This window comes from Athene cunicularia, assembly GCF_003259725.1.
Source record: "Athene cunicularia isolate RWA chromosome 2 unlocalized genomic scaffold, athCun1 chr2_part1, whole genome shotgun sequence".
NCBI classification, from domain to species: domain Eukaryota; kingdom Metazoa; phylum Chordata; class Aves; order Strigiformes; family Strigidae; genus Athene; species Athene cunicularia.
The window spans coordinates 108057102-108079362 of record NW_020799095.1 but is presented as its reverse complement, the minus strand read 5'-3'; the positions used below and the strand labels follow the sequence as shown (position 1 = coordinate 108079362).

Below are 22261 nucleotides of genomic sequence, written 5' to 3'. Positions count from 1 at the left end.
AGTGAGTAACAGAAACTATAAATTACAAATAATAAATACCCCTTTTGCTTTTACAGACACTTTCCATTAGGAACTGGATAGAAATGGTCCATGTATTTATTTTTAGGCCACTTAATAATAGCTATCAAATACTAATAACTTTTGATCTGTTGTAGATTTATACTGTGCTGACAGGAATGAGATAGATATTCAAATCGATGTACTAATAACCTGGGATTTCAAATCAGTGTGCTGATGAACCTACGTTTGTTCATTTCTATGGGAGTAAGAGGCATTCTTAAATGGTCATCACTCTTTTTTAAATAGTAATATTTTTACAGTCACTGAGCAAGGAGATAAAGGAAATAACATATAAAGGGATTTTCAATCTGTTCATTTATTTCAACTTATTTTTGCAGACAAGTATATGAGTTATACATAAACTACCACTGGTTCCTCCTAACAGTTACAATACAAAATTTTCTAGTGTTGAGTCCAAAGGGAGTAAAACACCTACATACATTCATGTCAGGAGCTCATTATGTATAAGCTAACAAGGCGGGGGTTTATGTGCAAAACTTTCTGTAAAGATACAGCTCATTAAGAGCACAGTGTTTTAGTCAGCAAAAAACTTTGCTTCCCATCCAGGGGAAGTGCATCTTCAAAACTGCAAAAGGCGATGCTAGTCAGCAGAGGTGTGGTGACACAACTGTGCTTTAACTCTGCTGTTGTCTGAACTGGTTATGTCAGAAAAATGTTACACACCGTATTTCTGCATTCAAAGCAGCCTTACATTCGTGTCTGATTTATGTTATGTAATGAAATGTTTAGGTTGATTGTTATTTCCATCTACTCCTAATGTTTTGTAGATGCTTCTGGCTTTGATGCATTTACAACAGAGGTTTTTATAGACCTGAGCATTTTCTATAAAACCACCAACGAAGCCTTTACTTTTATTTTCTATTTCAGTCTATCATGTGTTTATAGGAATATTTTTTCAAACACTGTAAAATGCTGATAGTTATATTCACTCATGAATCAAGAGGGTGTTTTATGAGATCTATTTCCCCCAAGAAATTTCAATGTGAGATAGTGCAGGTATTCTCAAGCAAGGAACTGCAAGCACTTTTGTTTCAGTGGCTTTAATTTTAAAGGCTTGTATTAAATTTTTTTCTCCTCTGCAAAGTAACTGTAAAAATAACAGGCTTTTATTTAATAGACCTTTTTGCTGTGTTGATGAGTTTTATCTGTTTGCTTTACTGGCAGACTTTTCCCCCTTCTTTACTCCCGCTAGCCCTGTAGATTCCACCTCAGTAGAAGAAACCGAGTTTCTCTTTAAGCAATCTTATTCAAACAGATACTTAGCACTTTCTGAGAGGTATGCAACTCTCTGTAAAAGTCACTTTTGTCCAGAAATGTATTCTTTGTATAGATATCTAAAAACAAACAAACAACTTTAATCTTAGAGTGCGAATGGAATTTATAGGACTGAAAATGAGAAGAAACATCTATTTATTTGTATCCTAAGAACATAGGAAGAACACTGAATAAACAATGAAAACAAGAGTACTCAAGAAAGAGTAAAATTAAGTAACTTCTCGCTGGTAGAGATTGAAACTATTCCAGTAACTGTTAAGGATGAATTGTATCATTGCAGGGCCTGTCATGCTGTTGTCCAAGGAGGAATCTAAGACAACTGGTTTAGGATAGGGGCATACCTCTATGATGGTTGGAACAAGCGGGATGAAGCTTGGCCTGAAAGATTTAGGAGTCTAAGTCCAATTTTTCAAATGAAACATTCAGTGAGCCTTCCATTCCTAAGTAATTTTTGAAAGTAGGGCTTGGACTCTTGCCATGGGGAATGAAAGTCCTAAAAATACCTCAGTGATTTATAAATATCCTCCTTGCCATTCTAGAGTTGTTAGTACCCAAGTCACTTTGAAAGGGGCATTTAAGCTTATCAGTCATAGAGTTATCAAGAAGGAACTAAATTAGTATTTAGTCTATCCAAGATAGGATTTACTCAAACTATCCCTGACAGATATTTGTCTAACCTACTCTCAAAATCCTTCTGTGACAGACATCCCGTAGCCTCCCCAGGCAAACTTATTACTGCACTTGACTATCTACATCAGTAGTAAGTTCTTCCTAATGTCTAATGTAAATCTCCCGTGCTGTGGTTTAAGCCTATTACTTGTCCTGTCCCTTGTGGACATTTCATAGCCTTTCAGACATCTGAATAGCATTATCATGTATTCCCTCATTTGTCTCTTTTAGCCCTAGTTGAGGCTAAAAAAATGTCCCCTTAGGCACTGTGAAAATTTTTACCCAAAGCCAGCTTATAAAGTAGAGCTTCTTTGTTAATGCCTTTATCAAATAGCAATTTCAGGATAAAAGTGTAGTGTAATGGCATATGGCAGGAAAGCCTGATACAACTGCGTCCACTTCAGAGACTTTATGGTTTAAATGGAGATTTGAGGTTGTATCGTTTGCCCAGCTTTTTATTTATTAGGATGTCAGTATTGGGATATCAAAAGTCTCAGTAAGTATCTACCTTATTCAAGTCACTCGTCTGGTGTATTGCTTTTGCAGCTAAGGTTTACCTCTGCACGGCATTGCGCGTTGCCTGATGGACTGAACAGCTTACTCACAGCAACTCAGCACCTTCTGCAGCACTGCAGGCTTTCTGAAACAAAGTCAACCTTATAGCCTTATACAGCACCGAGCAGAATGAAGCCTGACCTAGTCATGTCCAGGCCCCACCATATAAAGTTATGATGAAATTACAAGTATAGGTGTTAAATGATAGTACTGTCTTTGCCTGAAGCAGTTTCTACTCCATGTAAACCATTTTTTCCCTGTCCTTATTGACTGACAAGATTTGGAAAGTTTGTATTCATTTTCTGGCACTTCAATTATGAGGCATGACAGAGAGTTTGCGTAGTTTTCGCTTCCTTGTCTTTTTAGAAGTAGTAGCGATGCTTACTATTTGATTCAGCTGGATGGAGAAATGCAGCTTCAAGAGCATACCCACATTATGCCTACCTACCTTTGAGTATCAGTGTCTGGGGAGGGAGGTAGGAGGACCATTGAAAAGGAGCACTGCACGCTATGGCCGCCAAAAGCCACAAAATGAATTTTAGTTTTGAGTTTCTTTTTTGAACGTATTCCTAATGTTTGCATGTGTCAGCTCTGCTGAGGTGACATTTCAGGTTTTAAATTAGTAATGTTGTAATGCTTTTCTCTTTAATTAAAAAAGAGAGCTCCCCCCTAGGAAATTCCTTAAAACAAAACTCATTAAGTAATAAACAGATCACATCTTTATCAGTTAATCAACACTATAAACTTCTGAGTGTTTGGAGAGCAGTGTGAGATAACACTGTCGTCATAATAAGAGTGTTTGAAATCATTAGGGATCCCACCATGCCATTTGGGTGGTGAGAAAATAATGATTGAAGATGGGGCCCCCTACAGAGTTTACGTGTGAATTCCGCTGAAGATTAAAGATGCAAGGATTTTATGTTGGCCCCATCTCTAAAGCATTTTTTTTTTTTAGATAGTGGGCAATAGTGGTGGACAATACCAAGCAAATTCTTAATGATGGTGGTACCAGAATCTGTCATGATGCCACAGAATTTTTGAGCTGGTGGTTAGTGAAATTTTAGGGACTGTTCATGGGATGGGAGCCTTGCTGCCTTCTCAGAACAACTGTTCCTGGCTGATCTCTATGAGGCTTTAACCTGTGGTGGAGGCTGCACTGCAAATTCCTCATCTTCCTCCGCCCTAAATCCTCAGCAGTCACTTCCATCAGGACTATGGTAGTTCTCCCATCACATGCGTGCAGTTCTGCTCTTGTCCAGCTCTCTCCTGGGGATAAAAGAGCCCAACCTGCTGTGCAGATAGAAGGGACCACACAGCTTTAGGCAGGGACCTCTCTGAAGAAGGTTGGGCATACTGGAGCAGGACAGGACAAAACTTGTCTGGCTGGTAGTGTATCAACACCTCCTAACCTGGTACCGTTTTAAGTCATGCACATTTAGAAAGTTATGCTATAAGGCACTGACATTTTGTCACCCTCGGGGGGTTCTTTGGAGCCACTGGGATTATTTGAGTTCTTTCCATGAACTATGAAGAATAAAAGTAAGTGGGCTGGAATAAAAATAGGGACAATGAGAAAAATATATGGTGTTTGTCCACATCCAGCGAACTTACTGGAATGGATTAGCAAGAAGTTATGAGCAGGGGGCTGGCAACTGGGAGTCGTACATATTGCCTTTTCATTTCTTATTTTTCATCTTTATTTAGTCACCGCATCAATGATTGCATGTGTTTTGTCACAAAAGGGTCAGTATAAATCAATTTGGTTGTGGCATGAATTACAGCAGCAGTAATGGTACAAGTTTGGAGCACCCTTATTGGTTAAAATATACATTGAAGTTTAGGTGACACTGCTTCCTCCAGAGGTCTAAATTCAAATACCATGTTGGAGTACAAATGAATTGGCCATTCTTATTTTATTCTTCATATACTTATTTTGTATTACAAAGCACAGCCTGCTTGATAGGTGCCTGCTCTGAAAAAACCAAGAGTCCCAGTTCCTGTCCCTTCATTAGATTTGAATCCGTAGACAGGTGTAAGACAAAAAAAAACCCCCTCATATATATGGTCCTATTTAAAAGGCGGGAACTGAACTGCACTGATTAATTTCAGAGACACTGGGGACTGTTTCTGTTTAGAAGTCTTCAGCTACCATGGTACTATCATTTTTGAGAATCAGATGGTAGGTGTCCTCACTGGACATCTGTGTGCAAAAATCACAAATTTTAAAAACTTCTCTTCCTTTTCCTCATATTGTGACATGTCTTCATATAGTACATTTTCAAGCAGGTTTTTCTGGAGTAAATTGTTTGTAACAAATTCCTTTGTATTCATAATTACAGTCAGCTCTGTCACCTGTGAATTAAAACCTTTTATTAAATACCTTTATGAAGTGCTAGGTAGAGATTTACTGGGAGGGGAATGAGAGGATAAAAGAGCTGTTGTGTTCTTATTAACAGCTGCATAATGCATTTCTGTGCCACGTGTTTGGGACTGCTTCTGCCTTTGAATCTTGTTTGTGTATTTGAAGAAGCATAGATACTTTTAATTTCTTTTTTTAAATACTGGAGTGAAAGATCACTTTCTATCAAAAGACTATATGTCCCACCTTGGCAAAATGGACTGCTTGCAAGAGTCCATATGATCTTTCTGATCATATAGCTTTCCTACAATACTGTTTCTGTCATTCATGGGGTGGGTGACCTTCAGATCTCAGTGCTAAAACAGGAGGATGTGTCCCATGATTGTCAGAATTTACCTATTCATCCCATCCTCCTTACTTTTTCTTTTTTCTTTTTTTTTTTTTTTTTTTTCTTTCAGGATGGAGTAGGTGTGGATGAGAAGCTGTCTTTACGGCGGGTAGCCGTCGTAGAAGATTTCTTTGACATTATCTATTCCATGCATGTTGAAACTGGGCCTAATGGAGAACAAATCAGAAAACATGCTGGACAAAAGAGAACGTATAAAGCAGTAAGTAAAAAAACCAACTAAAAGTGAACACCATTCTCTAAAAGTGTGAATTACTTGGGCTTCATCACATGGCATGCGATCTGTGTTTTTTTCCAGTTGGATTAGTACTGCAACCCTTACCCTCGAATCTGTTTTGGAGATCTTTCAATAATGCATCAAAACATAAAGTTTAGAAATTACATTTTCTGTGTAATAAGTGCCAGATCCATTGACTTCAGTATAGGCAGATAATTTATTTTTTCTATAATGGTTTGACAATTTCTCTAATAACTCTGTATTAATTAATTGTTATTAAATGGATGAAGTCTTAAAGAAGACAGAAGCTGTTGCCACAACTTTGCTAAATGAGGTGCAGTACTTCAGCATATGAATGCAGCTGTTTTATAGTTTATTGCTGCAGACTAAGCATACTTAATGGTTTAATGGTATGAAACTTGTAAATAACCTAAACTCAAAAGTCTGGAAAGCTACTAGGTGCAATGAGAGAAGTATTGAGAGGGCAGTTCTCACACCTGCATAAACTGGCTGAGTAGAGATTATTTCTAAGATTTTTAATTGCATGTTTTTGCTTGACCTAACCAGCCTTAAAAAAGCTGTAAGTAGCTTTTGTGGTTAGTGGCACAAATATAACACTTTCTCTTCTTACGGAGAACTAATGAAACGTTTACTGCACTTTCCCAAGGTGCTTAAAATGTATGTGCTTGCCTGGATTTGGATGGCCAAACTTCCAGTGCATGGCTGTGGTAGTGCCAGGCATGCTCAGTGACTGATTCTGACCCACCTGCCCAGTTGGTTCCAGCTGCTGAAGCATGATGGGCTCCTCCAAGGCAGCAGGGCAGGGGCTCCCAGCCGGGACCCATCCCACAGCCCTGGCCAGGGTGCAGGGCATGACATCCAAGGCCTCTCTCCCCATGGTCCCAGAGGAGTGAGGCTGGTGGGGGGCTGCGCACACGGCCCCAAGGTGACCTGTCACCCTCAACACAAGTGTTCTTCATGTTAGAAACAACCTGCAGTTGTGTCAGCTGTTTTTTGTCAGAGGTCACCAAAATGTGGGGTAACTCCAGGTTTCTGATACTCACATCTTCGATTTTAGCTGTAAAAAAATAGCTATTTTTCCATTACTGTGTGTTTTTTTTTTTTCTTTTTTCTTTTTTTTTTTTTTTTTTCCTGGTATACAACAATCTTTACTATGTATCTATGACTTCCTTCACAGATATTTTATTTATAGGCTATTTCAGACGGTTTGTTGTGGGATAAGCTCTTGGCAAAATTTCTTATAATTTGTTCCCAGTGGTATTGATCTTAAGATAGATATATGAAGGAAGGCATCAGTCATCTGGGTGTGCTTTTGTAAGGCTTGGAGTGTTATTTCAGGATGAACAAAGACAAACTGTCTAAATTAATTTTCATCTGTCACCTCAGCCATTTTGATACTTCATCTTCTCTTTTAGAAAGCATTAGAAAAGTAATATTTTCATTGACCTTTCTATTTTCTTTTACTTCAGTAAGCGGTTCAAAAGTATAGGTCACAAACTTTGTAGAATAATATACAAGTATAAGGAATGCTGCCAACTATAAATACAATACTTCAAGTCATCATCCTACAAATACATGCCAACTATAATATTTACCACCCCATGATTCCAGATCAGATAAGAAATATATTTATTGCAAACAGCATGAAAGACAACTAGTGTGTATCTTCTGTGAGGAGAACGATTTGTGCAGATTCAACAGCCTATACAGTAGTATCATTTGTTGTCAACTTTTATAGCAATTGAGACCTGAGCTTATTATGTCACTATGAACAGAGGATAAGGATGCTTAAATGTTGGTGTCATTACCAGAGTCTGCAATATTTATGCATTCATTTCATTGCATTTTAGTTTATTAAGGGCATTGAGTCATATTTGCCAAGGACAGGATTCACATAGATAGTTTTTAAATACTTACATAGATTATAAAAAGAAAAAAGACTCTAGGACAAACTAATATCAACTCTTGCTCTCTATCGCAACATGAGAATTAGGTTAAGTAAACAGGTCTCAAACTCTACCAGAGTAACTGGGGAAATGCGTGCTCCTTTACTGGATGTGTCAGTGAAAATGCCTTCACTAAAAATGATGAGTTGTAGTGTCAGTCTGTTCCAGCAAGCCACGCACTATCTCTCCTCTGTGGCATTGCAGGAGGAAAGAAGTAGTATCTTGGGTAACTGTCTCACAAAACATTATACCCTAAAAGCTTTATAAATCAAACTGAAGTACTTTGACAGGGTTTAATTTTATTGAGTGAATTGGGAACAAGATTAATTTAGTCTTTTTTCTTTATTCACATGTCAAAAGTGAATCATCCTTGAGATCTGTGAGTGTATTTATCATGCATAAGTATTCACCAAATAGTTTGAGTGAAGAATTTTTACAGGAAGAATGGTTCACAACCTGTATGCTACAACTGCTATTTGTTATTCATAATTCCTGGCATGTGATGATCACATTGCTTCTGCTCTCTGACTGGATAACTGAAACATTTTAACAGAGAAATGATGGGGAGAAAAGCACCACAGTTTTGGTACAAAATTCCTAAACTTCTGAAGTTCATAAATGTTGTCATGGTCTTTCAGTACCTGAGTATTTCTAAATAATTAATGGCACAACCATAAGAATTGCAACATACTGATTTCAAGTAACTAATTTGATTATATGTGTGAGTCTCTATTTTCAATAGTAAACCTGCTCCACTCAAAATTTTGAATAGCCCTCAAGCATGATTGGGTAATGGAATTGTCAAAAGTGACTTAATTAACTATTGTTTGCATTTATATGGAGTAACAAACTTGGAACAGGTAAAGTCTTTTCAATTTTTGATAGAGTCACCCCAGATGCTGGAGTGTTCAGATACATCAGTATGTCTCTCTGAAAGCATGTTCAGAACAGTTTACAAACTCAATTAGTGAATCTGTTATTTGCACTGACTTGTTTATGTTAACTGTGTAGTAATGAATGGCATTTTTACAACTGATTGATTTCTGTGGGACTTCCTACAGTGGTGCTGTACAGGAAGATAAATAGGATGTGGTGCTTGGTAGCTCTAAAAGAGCAGTGTATTGGAAGGGAGCCTTTATATTTTAATTGGAGCAGCAATGTACCAAAGTCAAACTTTATGATTTCCTGGCACAAACCTTATAGATTAATTAGGAAAGCACCTGTGCTTCAATATTTAAGTTGAGAATAAGGTTCCATTTTCTTCTCTGCACACTAGCAATTGAAATGAGAACTGTACAATGTCTATGTAGATGATGTGGGAGAATAACCTTGAAAACATGCAAAGAGTGAGCTTCCCATTTAACTGTCAGGTTTTGTGCTCATTTCAAGTGCCCGACTTGTATACAATATAAGATTGATGGGCTATGTTCCTTGCCAGCATAACTGTAGGTAGATCAACACCAGCAAAAATAAAGACCTGGCTTGCTTACATATAGAAAATGACACCAAGAACTTTAAATTATATCCGGAGTATGCCAGACTGAAGGAATACTTAATACGATGTTTATAATCTCAGCTAGTTCCCTAGTTCTCAGGGAAGTTTACTAAGAGGGAAAATGTTGCAGGCCTTGATCTGGGAGATAATTCCCTCACAAAGGCAGGATATGTGACACAAGGCCTCGCCGAGTCGTTTGCTCAGCAGGGGCACAGGTGACTAGGAAGGTGCGGAAGGTGAAAAGAGCATGTTTTTTGGTGCCAAAAAAAGCAGTGGTGCCCCTGCTTGTCCTGCCTTCCCCCTGGGTCCTCTGCCAGTCTCCATAGGAGGTGGGGTGAAATGTGCTGATGCAAGGAATTGGTTAAGCAGTAGGGAGAAAGTATCAAGGATCCTTGTAGGGGTGACTCTGCTAGCACTCGCTGCTGCTACAGCTCAGTGTCGTAGAGGAACTGTGTTGCTTTGGGATAGTACTTTTCGCTCTCTGTCCTAAAGGACTTATTTTTGCATAGGCATAACACCCTGAAAGGGGAACTGCGGTGTCAAAGTGGAGACAGGGATGCACGGGAGAAGAGTGTTCAGGAAAAGAATCCATCTGGTGTATTGGGAAAGGTGTGCAACAAGTGCATAGTGGGCTTTCTGTGCCTCTGTAGAGCTGCAATTCTTGATTTAAACTATTCAGCTGAGTCTAAAATTTAAATTCAAGTGCTGAGGGGTATATCACAAGTGGGAGTAACTGGGTGAAGTTGTGGCTACAGTAGCAGCATAATGCAACAGGCTCAAGCTGTTAGGACAGTTCTTTCTGATTCAGTGCAAACCAGGAAAAAAAACCAAAACCTTATTACATTTTTCAAGAAACTCAAATAGTCTGTGATGAGACCTAAGATGGAAAACATCTCTGCTTCCTCTCAGGCCCAGCTGTCAGTACAGGTAGGCCAGATTTAGGGATCAAGCCCTATATATCAGAGTAGATTTTATTTTCTTTAATATTCTTAAAAAAAGAGGTTAGATTTTCTTTCATTTAAACAATAGGGTAAGTGCCTTACCTTTGTATGTTATATCTGGACAAAATTTCTCATAACTTAAGTGCTTCATCTACCTGAGAGCTGTTTGTTGTAAGTCTCATAGCCACCTTAAGCACCTTAAATTCTGTGTGCATATTCCACTTGAATATTTTTACCTGTGAAGGATGATCTGCCTGTTGAGCCTGCATAGCCACTGTGCAAAGCCTTAAAATGTTACAGCAGTGAACTTGAGTTGTGAGTGAGGGTTGCGATGTCTGAGCAGGAGAAATGGGTCAGTTAATAAAACTCCCAACCCATGAATGAAAAAAGAGCACTGCTCTGATGAGCTGGAAGAGAAGCAGGCTTCTAAAACATGGGGGAGATACTGATGTGTCAAGGGGAAGTAGCTTCAGGCAAGACTCTGATCAGATAGGTAGTACATACATATATAACACCTGAGGCATAATGGGAGTCTATTACATGTGGGGCAATATCTGTGGTCCTGTGATTCATCTAGCTGTTGCAGTAATAAATGTTTCTTGGTTTGGGAACAGGGTGCTGAGTAGCCTCCCTCTTTCTTGTCACCCTAAGAAAAAGATGGCGTGGCTCTTTTCCCTTTCCAAAACAGGAATGTGCTTGTAAGTCCTGAGCATCACAGCGAATGTGTTTTCCCCGGGAAAGAATTTTTTGACAGGTCGCACTGTGAAATATCATCATCTCCTTCCAGTACAACTTCCCTGATCAGACAGGGTTAAAGCAGGTTTGGGGCCTGGCTGGTTTATGTCCACGGCAGACTGTGTTCTTGGGGAAGTGGAAGAATAGGAGGTTTGTTCAGGGCCTTAACACACTTAAATCCTTGCATCCATGCAGCTCCTATATGTACCGCCCATGCACTTTTACTCTATGGACTTGTTCTCGCTTCTTTGCAAAGGGCGAGTGTTGAGTGTCCTGGCAGTGGTCCCGCTAGCAGGTGTTCCCCACCGCTTCACTCACAGAAAGTGGCTTCTGCTACACAGGGAGGGAAGGGAAGGGAGCTGTGAAGTGCAAGTTTAGCACGAGAGGGAACAGCATTTTCCCCAGTATAGCAGGGTAGTGAGCTCTTGATAAAACTCCCAGCAGTAATATATCTGCTTTCCTATGTCAGACTTCTACTATGACCTCTTGCTGAGGAAAGGAGAGGACTTTCCTTGGCTGGCTTGCCCTCCTGTCATCAAGAAACCAATTTCTGCCACCTGGTTTGATGGCTGTGGGCCCAGGACAGATTACCATCTTCACTCTCTCTCCCTCTCTCTCTCTCTCTCCCCTCTTGGAAATCTTCTTTGGATCATCTTCCCCCCCACCCCCCCCTTAATTAAAAAAATATACACACACACCAAAAAACCCCTCTATTCTGACACATTCTATCTTCCAGACTACACATACATCCTCCATGTTAATTCTTTAGGGGTTAATAGGTTCATTTGCAAAATTTCACTCCCTCTCCTCACACTTGTCTTTCCTGCTCTGCCATATGTGTCCTAAAATCTGCCTTTCACTTTAGAGCTTGTTAATTTTCCAAATAAAAAATGTAGCTCTGGAAGCTACATCATCACAACACCCTGCACTTAAATCATCTGAATATTGGAGAGCATAATGGAGATATTGCCCATTTTCTCTGCCTGCAGTGGTGCAGTAGGAATGCAATACGCTTCTCATAGACAATTAGGGCATGCATCACTTAGCTCCAGTGTAAATCAGATTACACACTCAGGTACTGGATTACTTGCCTTGTAGTAGTTGTGCTCTTCATGGGATCTAGCATGTAGGTCAATTATAGGTCTAGAAGGCCTTCATTGTTGAGCGATGTTTTGGATGGGTTGATATATGTCAAATTCTATTATATCATAGACTTTTTGTGAACAGTGGAATAAGATCATAGAAGTTTTGACCCTGAAGCTGCTGAAGTAAACTCTATTTTCTTCTGAATTCAGAGTTTAAATGAAATAGTGGATTGTAATGTTAGAAAATGTTTGCTTCTTATACTCTAACTTCTGAGGCTAAAACCAACCCTATATGATTTTTGCACTCTGCTTAATGCTCCAGTTGTCTTGTTTCTTCTTATATTTTCCCTTTACAATGTAAAAAGCATTCAGTTGTAAGAGCTATACCTACTACACAATTCCTAAACACCAACCTGCTAGAATCTGCTTATTTTCTGATTTGTTCATGATATAGAATACATCCAGACAGAAGATAACATGTTTCTACAAGCAACAGAAGATAAACTAATGTGCCATAAAACCACTAGTAAGAATAAGCAGTCCCATAAGGATACTTCTAAAGCTGCATATTTGAAAAAAAATTATACATAACATTTTTTTAATGCAATCCAAGTAATGTTATCAATATAGCAAATCATCACTGATTGTTCTTTGATTGGTACAGGCATATGCATGAGCAGTTTCTTTTAAGTCATGCCAAAAATATGCCGATCTGTATTGTCAAGTGTGTGCATGTAAATAGTGCAATATACCCTGCTTCAATTCACTTTTCTGGCTTTATTTTTTGTTAAAATGTAGAACTGTTTGTGTTTGGGACTTTTTTTGCGTGGAATTGCAATAAAACAATATTCTTTTATGGTAGCACATCAGTGAATGAGATAGTCTGGCTGTATTTTTTGTTAGCTGATGACCTGGAGAAGAGAGCTAGGAGCTGGGCTGCTGAAGGCAGTGAGAATATACAGCATCACTGAGGACTGAGTCATTATTGTTTTCTTTCAGGTAGAATAGAGGACAGAAACAATTTTTCCTGATCAATTCAGACCACTGAGTAAGATATTTCTGTATAGCTACTTAGGAAGTGTCACAGGCCTCCAGGTTGTGCTCTGAAATACTCACACGCAAGCCAGCTCCATCAAGTACATCAGCCCAACCTTGTGCACAAGCTGGTAAAGTCTGCTGAGGGGTGAAATATAGGACTTTGTGTTTGGCCTTGTGCTTATTTGGTTAGAGAGCTTCCCAGCTACAGCTGGTGCTAAGCCAGCTGGTTCGGAGCATGGCCAGAGCTAGCAGGCGGCTATCTGCATCTTATGAAGTAGATGTTCCCTTCTTTAATGAGAGAGGCAAACAGGACTCTGCACTGTTGGGGATGTGAGGCTTGGGGTTTTTTCTTGTAAGCTTTTTGACACTGAAAACTGAAAAGAGCTTTTTGTGTATATTCAAGCAGGAAGAACAAAGAACGCTGTGGATTTTGTCCTCTATGTATCTCTTTTAATGTAATACCTATTATGTTATGCTGGTTTATACAGGCTGAAGTCTTGGAATGTGATTGATTCAAATTACAAAGTAAACAGGGGAGGAAGTTGGTGAAATCTGCTGTTATTTAGGGAAGGGCATCCTTAAAACTGTGTTGCAGTGGGAGGATGGAGACACAAGCATCTGCTATGTGGACAAATTTAGTTATAAAACCCGGTTCCCTTATAGTCAGTGGAGCATACCTGTCAAATCTGGGCCTTAGCTCACTTGCTTTCCATGGAGGATTTTCATCTTGTTTAAGCAGAACTGGAATTTTGACAGAGATGCTTGATTAGAATAAATGGAGCATTCCTATCAAATGCAGGCAACTAATGAATCCATGGGTAAGCTCCATTAATTTCAATACAGTGCTAAATGTGTTAAATGTTATGAGAGAAAGGTTGCTGCGTATGTGCACTTACCAATTTTGTTAATGCTAAATTCTAGCTGGTTTTAAGTTCTTTTTTTAGATTCCATAAAGCATGAGTATAACCAATGTTTTCATATTTAGAAAGGTAAATAAGCATCTGTTCTGTGGTACAAATCCCAGGAAAAATAATCTGAAAACATTTTTTTTTGGTAGGATCTCCCATTCAAAAGTGGCTTCATTTAGTGACTTAATTTTCAGATAAATTGTTTCAGGCCCAGAGAAAGTCTTTGCCAATTATTATCACAGAACAAATTTTGCTTTTATACTAATCCCCTTCTCCTCCACAGTAAGATTTCTGTTATGTAAGAAAACAACAATAAACAGCCTAAACAACAATACCATAAACGGAATGGTATAATTTGTGTTCTTATTTTACAATGCATCATTTCCATGTATTTCCATGACTCATGTCTCATCAACAAACACTGATTTAAACTCCACCTGTTTTCCAAAACACCGTCACTGATAAATTTGGTCCATGCAGTTTTAGGAAACGGAAGTTTCAACACAGGTTAAGTAGGTGACAAGCCAAGGAGAAGAGTGTTAGAGAGTTAAAACTGGTCATTCCTCCTCCTCTTAGGACCCTTGTGAGGAGCATGAGTGATCTGCACAATATGTAATCCCATTTACATTCAGTTAAAGAAAGTTACCTTGTCCTTTATGTATCCACACTTTCATACACCCCACCTCCATCCTTCTGCACTTCCTACAGAGACATGCATCAACGTAGTGCTTGATAGGAAATCAAATCCTACTGTAGGTTTTACAATAAGGGAATAAAAGCAGATATTAGTTGACTTTCTCTTGCTGGGACTTTGTCTTTCTTTAAGGATTATCTCCACTGCAAAACAACTACCTTGTTTCGGAAAAAAAAAAGCTTACACCACCTGCACTGTTCAGTATATATACATCAACATATATAATGAATCACAGAAAAGCCATGACTTTGCCTTGTAACGTCTTGAAAACATGCAAGTTTGGAGATTCTTCCACTTATCTGCTAAAGCTGCTCCAGTGCATTGGCCTATTAGTGAAGAATTTTCTGCTGATGTCATTTGAATGTCCCCAGCTGCAGTTGGTGGCTGTTGTCCCTGGTTATACCCTCTGAAGAGTTTCTCTCCACAGTTTTTTACCTCCCCTTCAGGCAGTGGTGGGCTGCAATTAGATCTATCTCTGCCTCATAACCTACATAAAACAAATCCAGCTCATTCAACCTTTCCTTCAGGGTTTTCTTCAGGTTGCAGCTGCTGTGGTGGCCTGCCGCAGAGCCCTCTCCTACTTCTCAGCAACTTTCTTGAACTGTGGAGGGACAACCTGGGCACATTATTTCAGCTGCTGTCTTACCATCACTGAATAGAGAGGAATAATAACTTTTCTTATCTGCTGGCCATACACTTAATGTAGTCAGTATGAGATGTGCTTTATCTGTGATCAGAGACTGTGCTGTTGGCTCATTTTCAGCTTGGCATCAACCTCCAGGTCCTTTTCAGCGAGGCAAAATGTCTATAAAGATATATGCATCCTTGAGAGTGGGGGGAATGCAATTTTTAAAAACAGCAATAACTGCTTCTTCCTCTCCCCTTTCAAAAAACAAACCAAAAAATCCCTCTGATGCCTGCTTGTGAGTGTGTGGTTGGAAAGAATGATAATGTTGAAATAAGAAAACAACCAAAGTCTGTTGTTTCAAGGTATGGCCAGATAAAGCAGAGTCTTTAAGCGATTCACAAATTCTATAACTATTAGTGAAAATAACATATTTACTCCATAGTATTAAATCACAAGCTTTCCAACAATATTTTCACAAAACATTGAAAGTTAAAATAGTAAGGAGACTGACATTGCTGCTAATACATGGAGTCCTATATCTAATCTACTAATTAATACAAGAAAAACAGAGCACATAAGCCAGGTACTTTCTTTTTTAGGTATTAGTTATAAGAAAAAGGTCGCTTTTCCACTTTTTTTTTTTTAAAAAAACCATCCCTCAGTGGGATGCCTGTTATGTGTGAATCTTTTTACTGAAAGGAATTTGAAAAAAACTGTAAACAGAAGACAACCCCCCTTTTGATGTAAGTGAAATTTTGTTCAGTATCAACTGTTATTAGCCATTAGATGATAAGTACACAAATTGGATAGATGTTTCTTGAAATCCTACATAGTATGCAGAGCATGCTTTCATTGTGCTTCCTGGCATTATAAGATAATACGCCTTATTTGGAAATGTAATGATCAGTTCTGTTAAATCATGTTCAATCAGCTTATAAAATAACACCTATATTTTGTTACTCATTTCAGATTTCAGAGACCTATGCCTTCCTACCGAGAGAAGCGGTGACACGATTTCTAATGAGCTGCTCAGAGTGCCAGAAAAGAATGCATTTAAACCCAGATGGAGCAGATCATAAAGGTAGTTTTAGTGTCAAATAGTGGGATGTAAAGTAATTTTATTCCTAATAGCCATTTATATTTTCCCAGCTTAAGTGAGGGTTCATAAAAATTTGGTAGACTGGAACAGTTCAACAAGTCAGATCATCTCATTTGCTTAAGCTGGAAGGTAGTGAATTTTCTGCTTTCACTTAAGGATGGAGTATAATACTACACACACCCTCAATAGAAAGATTATTTTATCTGAAGGAAATAATTTATTTTGCTATGGAAATGTTTATATGGGGGCTTAAACATAAGGAATAGATAGGATGCATGTGCTTGTAGTCATTTAGGGTAGAAGAACTTATCACTTTTCAGGGTTTGAACTTGATTTTCATTTTTCTTTGGGAGACTTCCATCTGTACAGCCTACAAGTGATTGAAAATGCCAAAGTTAGAACTAAATGACATAACTGTCTGACTTTGACTGCAGAGTAGGCTGAAGTAGCCTCCACAATTAACATATAATGCATAATAAATACTTTTATTGCAGATAATGGAAAACCTCCAACTTTGGTGACCAGTATGATTGATTACAACATGCCAATTACTATGGCTTATATGAAACACATGAAGCTGCAGCTACTGAATTCACAGCAAGATGAGGTAAAACCTGAAATCTTTTGCTTTCCTCTTCTCCTGTGTTCTTTGGGATTTGTCTTGGTGGTAGCCAGGAAACTGAACTGAAAATGACTGTTGATCCCCTCTTCCTAATTTCATTGCTAAAATAGTCTGAAACAAAACCAAAGCTGTTTTCAAGTAATCAGGTTGAGAGAAAATGTCATGGCTTACCACCCTTCCATGGCTGGGGGTAATATACTGTAGTGCTTCAAATTACCTGAAGGTGCCCTTTTACTGTCTGGACCAGCAGAAGGGGTAATGGGGGCAGCGTGTTCACCCAGGACTTAGTGCTGTGTTCAGCAGTGACTTTCATTGTCTACTGCTAGAAAACAATACCATCAACAGCTGAAATAAATGCCATGGTGTTCTTAAGGTGAGGAGCCAGGATGCAACACATTGTAGTAATAGATGGAAGCCCTGGCAACATCATTTGAAATGTTTAAGGCAAAAAAGCTTGATAAATAAGAGTAGGGGTTCGAAACTTTGAATAAAAAAAACAGGAAAAAAAGGGAAGAGAAATAGCCTGAGAATCAAGCTTCTTCAGAGAGAACTGGAGTTGAATTGTATTTGTTTCCTCTCAAAAATTATTTTCTTTCTGTGATTTATTCAGAGTTTTTCCAAATCTTAAGAAGTGCTGCATCAACTGGATGGCACCTACCAAATTATTTGTAATAAACTAATTTTTTCCAGAAATGTGTTCATTTACCATTTGAGCTGCCAAATAGTTAAAGCCCAGCTATGTGCCAGCCAAAAAGCAGTCCTGCATGCTGCGTCCTTCTGCCTGACTACAAGATATTTTTTAATATAGAAAACCTTCAAAAACAACCCTAGCAGCTGGATTATGTTAAAGACCCTGACTGCCTCCTGACTTCTGTGAAGTTAGCCAGATTTCGTTTCATAATAAGTAGATATGGGCTATTGGTGGATATTCATGAATTATTCAACACCCCATAGAACGGGGATTTTATCACTCTTCTAGAAATATCAGGATCTTTGTTTCACTTTTTCCTTTTTTTTTTTTTTTTTTTTTTTTTTTTTTTTTAAATTGTGGAGGGTGTGGGGAGAGATTCGTGACTCAAGAGTTCTTTGTGCACAAATACAGTCTGGTCATCTTTCCCTCCTACTGAGCCTCCCCTCTGCATGCTGCCCCTTTTCAGGCATCTGGCAGCAGGATTTCAAGCAACAAGAGAGAAGAGGCTTTATCCCTGCAGTAGCCTTAGTGGTTTTTCCACTTCTTCCCTTTGAGAATTGCTCCTCCCACAACAGGGTCAAGCACTCATGCTAGAACAGGGCCACCTGCCACAGTGCCTGAATGTTTTTGTGTAGTCCTTCTGGTCTGATGACTGAAATTTTTGTTAAACCAGTTTTTCATCTAGGTGAACCAGTGACAACAGGAAGCACCATTGCTTGGTATCTCCCTGCCCAGCTCAGTTTTGAAGCTCTAATGTTACTGTGTATGAAATGTCTGCAGCACTGGGTTTGTGAAGAGAAAGTAATTTTTTGTATGTTACAGTAAAAATATCTTTGCCAGGGCAGAGTGGGCACAAGGAAAGTTCTCAAGATGATCCTTATGTCTTTTTCTCAAAGCAGAGTTTTGCTAAGAATTTCTTTTTTTTTTCCTGGGCTGTACATTTGTTGCACTGAGAACAAAATGACAGTGAAAATGTTGTAGTACAAAGCAGGAAGATTTCTGGTGCATACATTCAAACTATTTCATGCACTTAAAAAACATGCTTGGGTTGTAGGAAGGCTGTTTCCAAGGTTTCATCAATCATATCTGTATTCTTGTGGAGGGGGTGGAATTGAGACAGGAGTAAACTTGGATCCCACAACTAGCTAGCACAGTGACTGAAAGCCTCCTAATTCTCTCATTTTCAATTCATCATTTTTAAGCTGAGGTCATCGATGAAAGGGAAACAAGCTTCATCTAAAAGGAGAACTCATCACTGTGGGAATTTACAGCTGTGCTGCAACCAGTACAAAGGTGCTAGTGGCTCCCTGCTCCTCTCCGCATGCCTGCGTGTCCACACGGATTCAGATAAATGTTTACACAGTTTGGGGAGTGAGGTGGAGATATTCCTCAGAGTGCTGCAGGCAAACAGAGGCTGCCCACGTGTGTTGTTTTATACCTATGCAGGCATTGGATAACCAGAGCACCCTTTCTTGTAGCCCACACAGGTTGTCTAACCTCAGAATTGGAAAATGTAAGCTGCTGCTTGCTGGTTCCTGAAGTATTCAATGAGAAATACCACTGCGTCTTAACAGAGACACAGCCTTCCAGAAGGTCCGGGGGAGTTTGTGTTCTGATCTTGCTCTTTGAACATGCAGTGTGCATTTTCCCTAAACCTCAGAACCAGCTTGGCATGTGCCTGGGCCCCGTCTGTCTGGGGCAGGAGGCTAGAGGGCATCACCGTGCTTGTGTGAGGGCAGTGCTTGGGTATTTGCTGCTGCTGTAACTGGGGTGCTCCTGCCTTATCTGGGCAAGACAGGTGCCCACTAGAGAAGCCCTCACACTTCCATTTAGTTTTTTACAAAACTCTGAGAGCAAGGTATGCTTGTTTCATTATTTGTCATTGTTCTGGTCTGATGGTGCAGAACAGCATCATGTTGTGTGTTGTCCCACTCTCACTCCTGAATGGCATTTGGCTCTATTTCATCCTGGTTCAACAAGTGTTGTGACTGCAGGGAACTTGCCTTCCAAAAATGACAGAAATGCCCATGCAAGCTGGAAACATCACTGAGATCCGGGAGAGGAATTGGTTCAAGGGCCAAACACTCAGAAAGAAGAAAGCAGCTATATTAGTATCTGTAGAAACCAGTTCACAACAAGTACACAGTAAATCGTATTCTAAAGATTGCTGTTTTTCTAGGTCAGTTCTGGTGAGCAACCCAGAAAAATAGAATCCTGTCAGTTCTGTTTTGTTTTTTTTTTTTTAAAAAAAAGATTGGAAAAGTATTTTAAACTGATCTTCGGGAGTTACAAAATTATTTGCCATAATTTTCTCTATGTTCTTTAAAATGCTTTTCTTCATAACAGAAGTAATTATCTCAGAAAAGTTGAGACTAAAAATATATCACCTTAGATTTGCATGTTGCCTCAGCAGCTTGCAGAGCAAGGCTTGTGGATGGTTAATTTTTATTAATGAGGGGATGCATGAACTTCAGTGGGACTGAAACAAGCAAAGTTAAATATTTATGTGAGCATTTGGTGGACTATGTCCAAAATGATTTTGCTTTTGTAAATGGGGACAAAATATTTGATTGGGACTTTTACTTTTTGCTCTCTGCTATCTTCCCTGGTAGGTGCTCTGTAGCTAGACTTGATGGATAAATCATATTAAAGGTATATAAGGTAGAATAAATTTGAAGTGATTCTCATGTGATTATATTACTTTGGTTTGCCATTGACTGTCATTTGAACACGCTCAGAACTTTTATAAGCTTTATAATTTTCACAGATGCTTCTTTAAACACAGTAGCAGTGCAAGGGTGACATCATGTCAAGAGAAATTTGACTTGAATTTGAATAAGAAATTGATTCTTATTAGGTCAAGTTGCCATTTGGAAGTATCTTACTGTGAGTGGTTGTCTCGGGGTTACTGACCTCACTTGCAAAAGGTAGAAGATTCAGGCAGGGAATGTGGAGAGCTCTCCTCAACCAGATTTGAATAACAAGGGCTTGGTGCGGGGTCTCTAGTTACTAGGCCTCTTTTGCTAAATATTGTGGAAACAGTTATGAGTGTGTAGTAATGGAGTATCCTCACAGTTGAACAAATTGCATTTCTCAGATTATCGTATCACATAAACGCTTTATTTTCCTTGCTCTTCTTTATGTGCTCTGCTTGTTTGTTTATATACACAAAGATCCAACACGATTACACTCCATGCCAGGTGTGACTGAAACAAACAGGAATGAGTGAACTGCACATATAATGTGAACAGCAACATATAATGATTTCTGACACGTCTTTGAAACTTTCCATTTGCAGGATGAAAGCTCTATAGAAAGTGATGAGTTTGATATGAGTGACTCGACTAGGATGTCAGCTGTGAACTCTGACCTCAGCTCAAATCTGGAAGAGAGAATGCAAAGTCCTCAGAACCTTCAGGGCCAGCAGGATGGTAAGGCTCTCGTTTCGTACAGAAAATGTGGTATTGCGTTGTCTTTTTCCCATTCTGTGCCTTCATTTAGTACCTGCTGTGTTCTTTTCTTCATAGTGTGTTTCATTAGGTAATTTGAAATATATGTATGTTCCCTATATCTCAGCATGAAGAGGATGAAGTTAGATTTTTTTTCAGGTTAATTTATTTGTTGCTTAGGCAACAGGTGAGTGCTTAGACCACTATATGTTAAGTATTATTATTTTTCTATTTTTATGTGTGTAGTGTGATCATACACAGGCATAAAAGGAAATGAAATGAAATTCAAACCTTTCTGAAGTAACCCAGAAGGCTGAGAAAGTAGCTTTTATTGGTTGAGATGAGGGAGAAGGGTGTGACATCAGCATGGTTATTTAAGAGGTAGGAATTGGGATGTGATATTCAGAAGAAAGGATGAAGAAGACAAACTCTGATAGGGAAATAGAGATAAAAGAAGAGAGATCAGAATGAGCCCATTGTGAATTTGAATGTTAATTATTTCTAGATTAGTTACAACACAATGCTAATCTGTTGGTGAAAAAGATGGAAGTTTTACTTTGCATAGAAGATGCATAGATGTGTACATTTTGATTTTAGCACTTGTTACAAAACAAGTTAGATGGGCTTGGTTTGGAATGAACTTTCTCCTTGGCTCCTCTCACAAAGAGCCCATCCACTACAGACTGTGACAGCGGCTAATGAGTGACATGTGAATGTACAACACCCGAAGTGCAGGTCTATTGCTATTAGAAACAACACATTGATATTCTGTACTTGTTACTCTGTAATTTCCTGGTCATGTGTGCCAGTTCAGAAATGCTTCTTATGTTTCTCCTGAACACTAAATATATGGGATTTGACAGTTAAACTGGATTCTTTCCACTTTATGCATCATGGTCAATTGCTAGCTAGTAAGCTATTTAGGTGAGAACGGGCGTGTTGCATAGTGGCTGATAGGATCTGGCGATGGGTAGAACCTTCTGCTGTGTTGCTCTCCAGACAAATAAAGAAGGATGTCTATGATGATTTGATAGGCCAGTTTCTAACCACAGCTGCCTTTTGTCTCAGCATCGTCAAGCTATCACAAAATTTGTGCAACTTTTGACTTAATTTCTATGTATGTTCACTAAAAGAGCAGTTCTGATGCACATGATGTAGAGAAAGCCAGTTCACTTTCCTGTTGAAGTTTGACTTTTCAGGGATATTATAATAATATTGCTAAATTAGAATTTTCAGGGATACTTTAGAAGGTGCCATTTTTATGTATCTAGCTTTCAGTGCCAAATTGTGCTTTAGAGGTTTTTGCTTACCTATATACTCAATCTGTTTCATATATAGTGTTTCTTA

General features: G+C 38.9%; 1 protein-coding gene across 2 annotated transcripts in view; it reads left to right on the top strand.

Moving 5' to 3' along the window:
• Nucleotides 1-22261, top strand: part of NOL4 (nucleolar protein 4) — a 179326-nt gene that overhangs the window by 9232 nt on the left and 147833 nt on the right. For both annotated transcript variants that reach the window (XM_026842377.1, XM_026842375.1), the window contains exons 2-5: nt 5398-5547; nt 16023-16134; nt 16647-16759; nt 20764-20896. In XM_026842377.1, the coding sequence (XP_026698178.1) occupies nt 5476-5547; nt 16023-16134; nt 16647-16759; nt 20764-20896 (430 nt within the window). In that variant the 5' untranslated portion in view covers nt 5398-5475. The remainder of the gene's footprint in view (nt 1-5397; nt 5548-16022; nt 16135-16646; nt 16760-20763; nt 20897-22261) is intronic.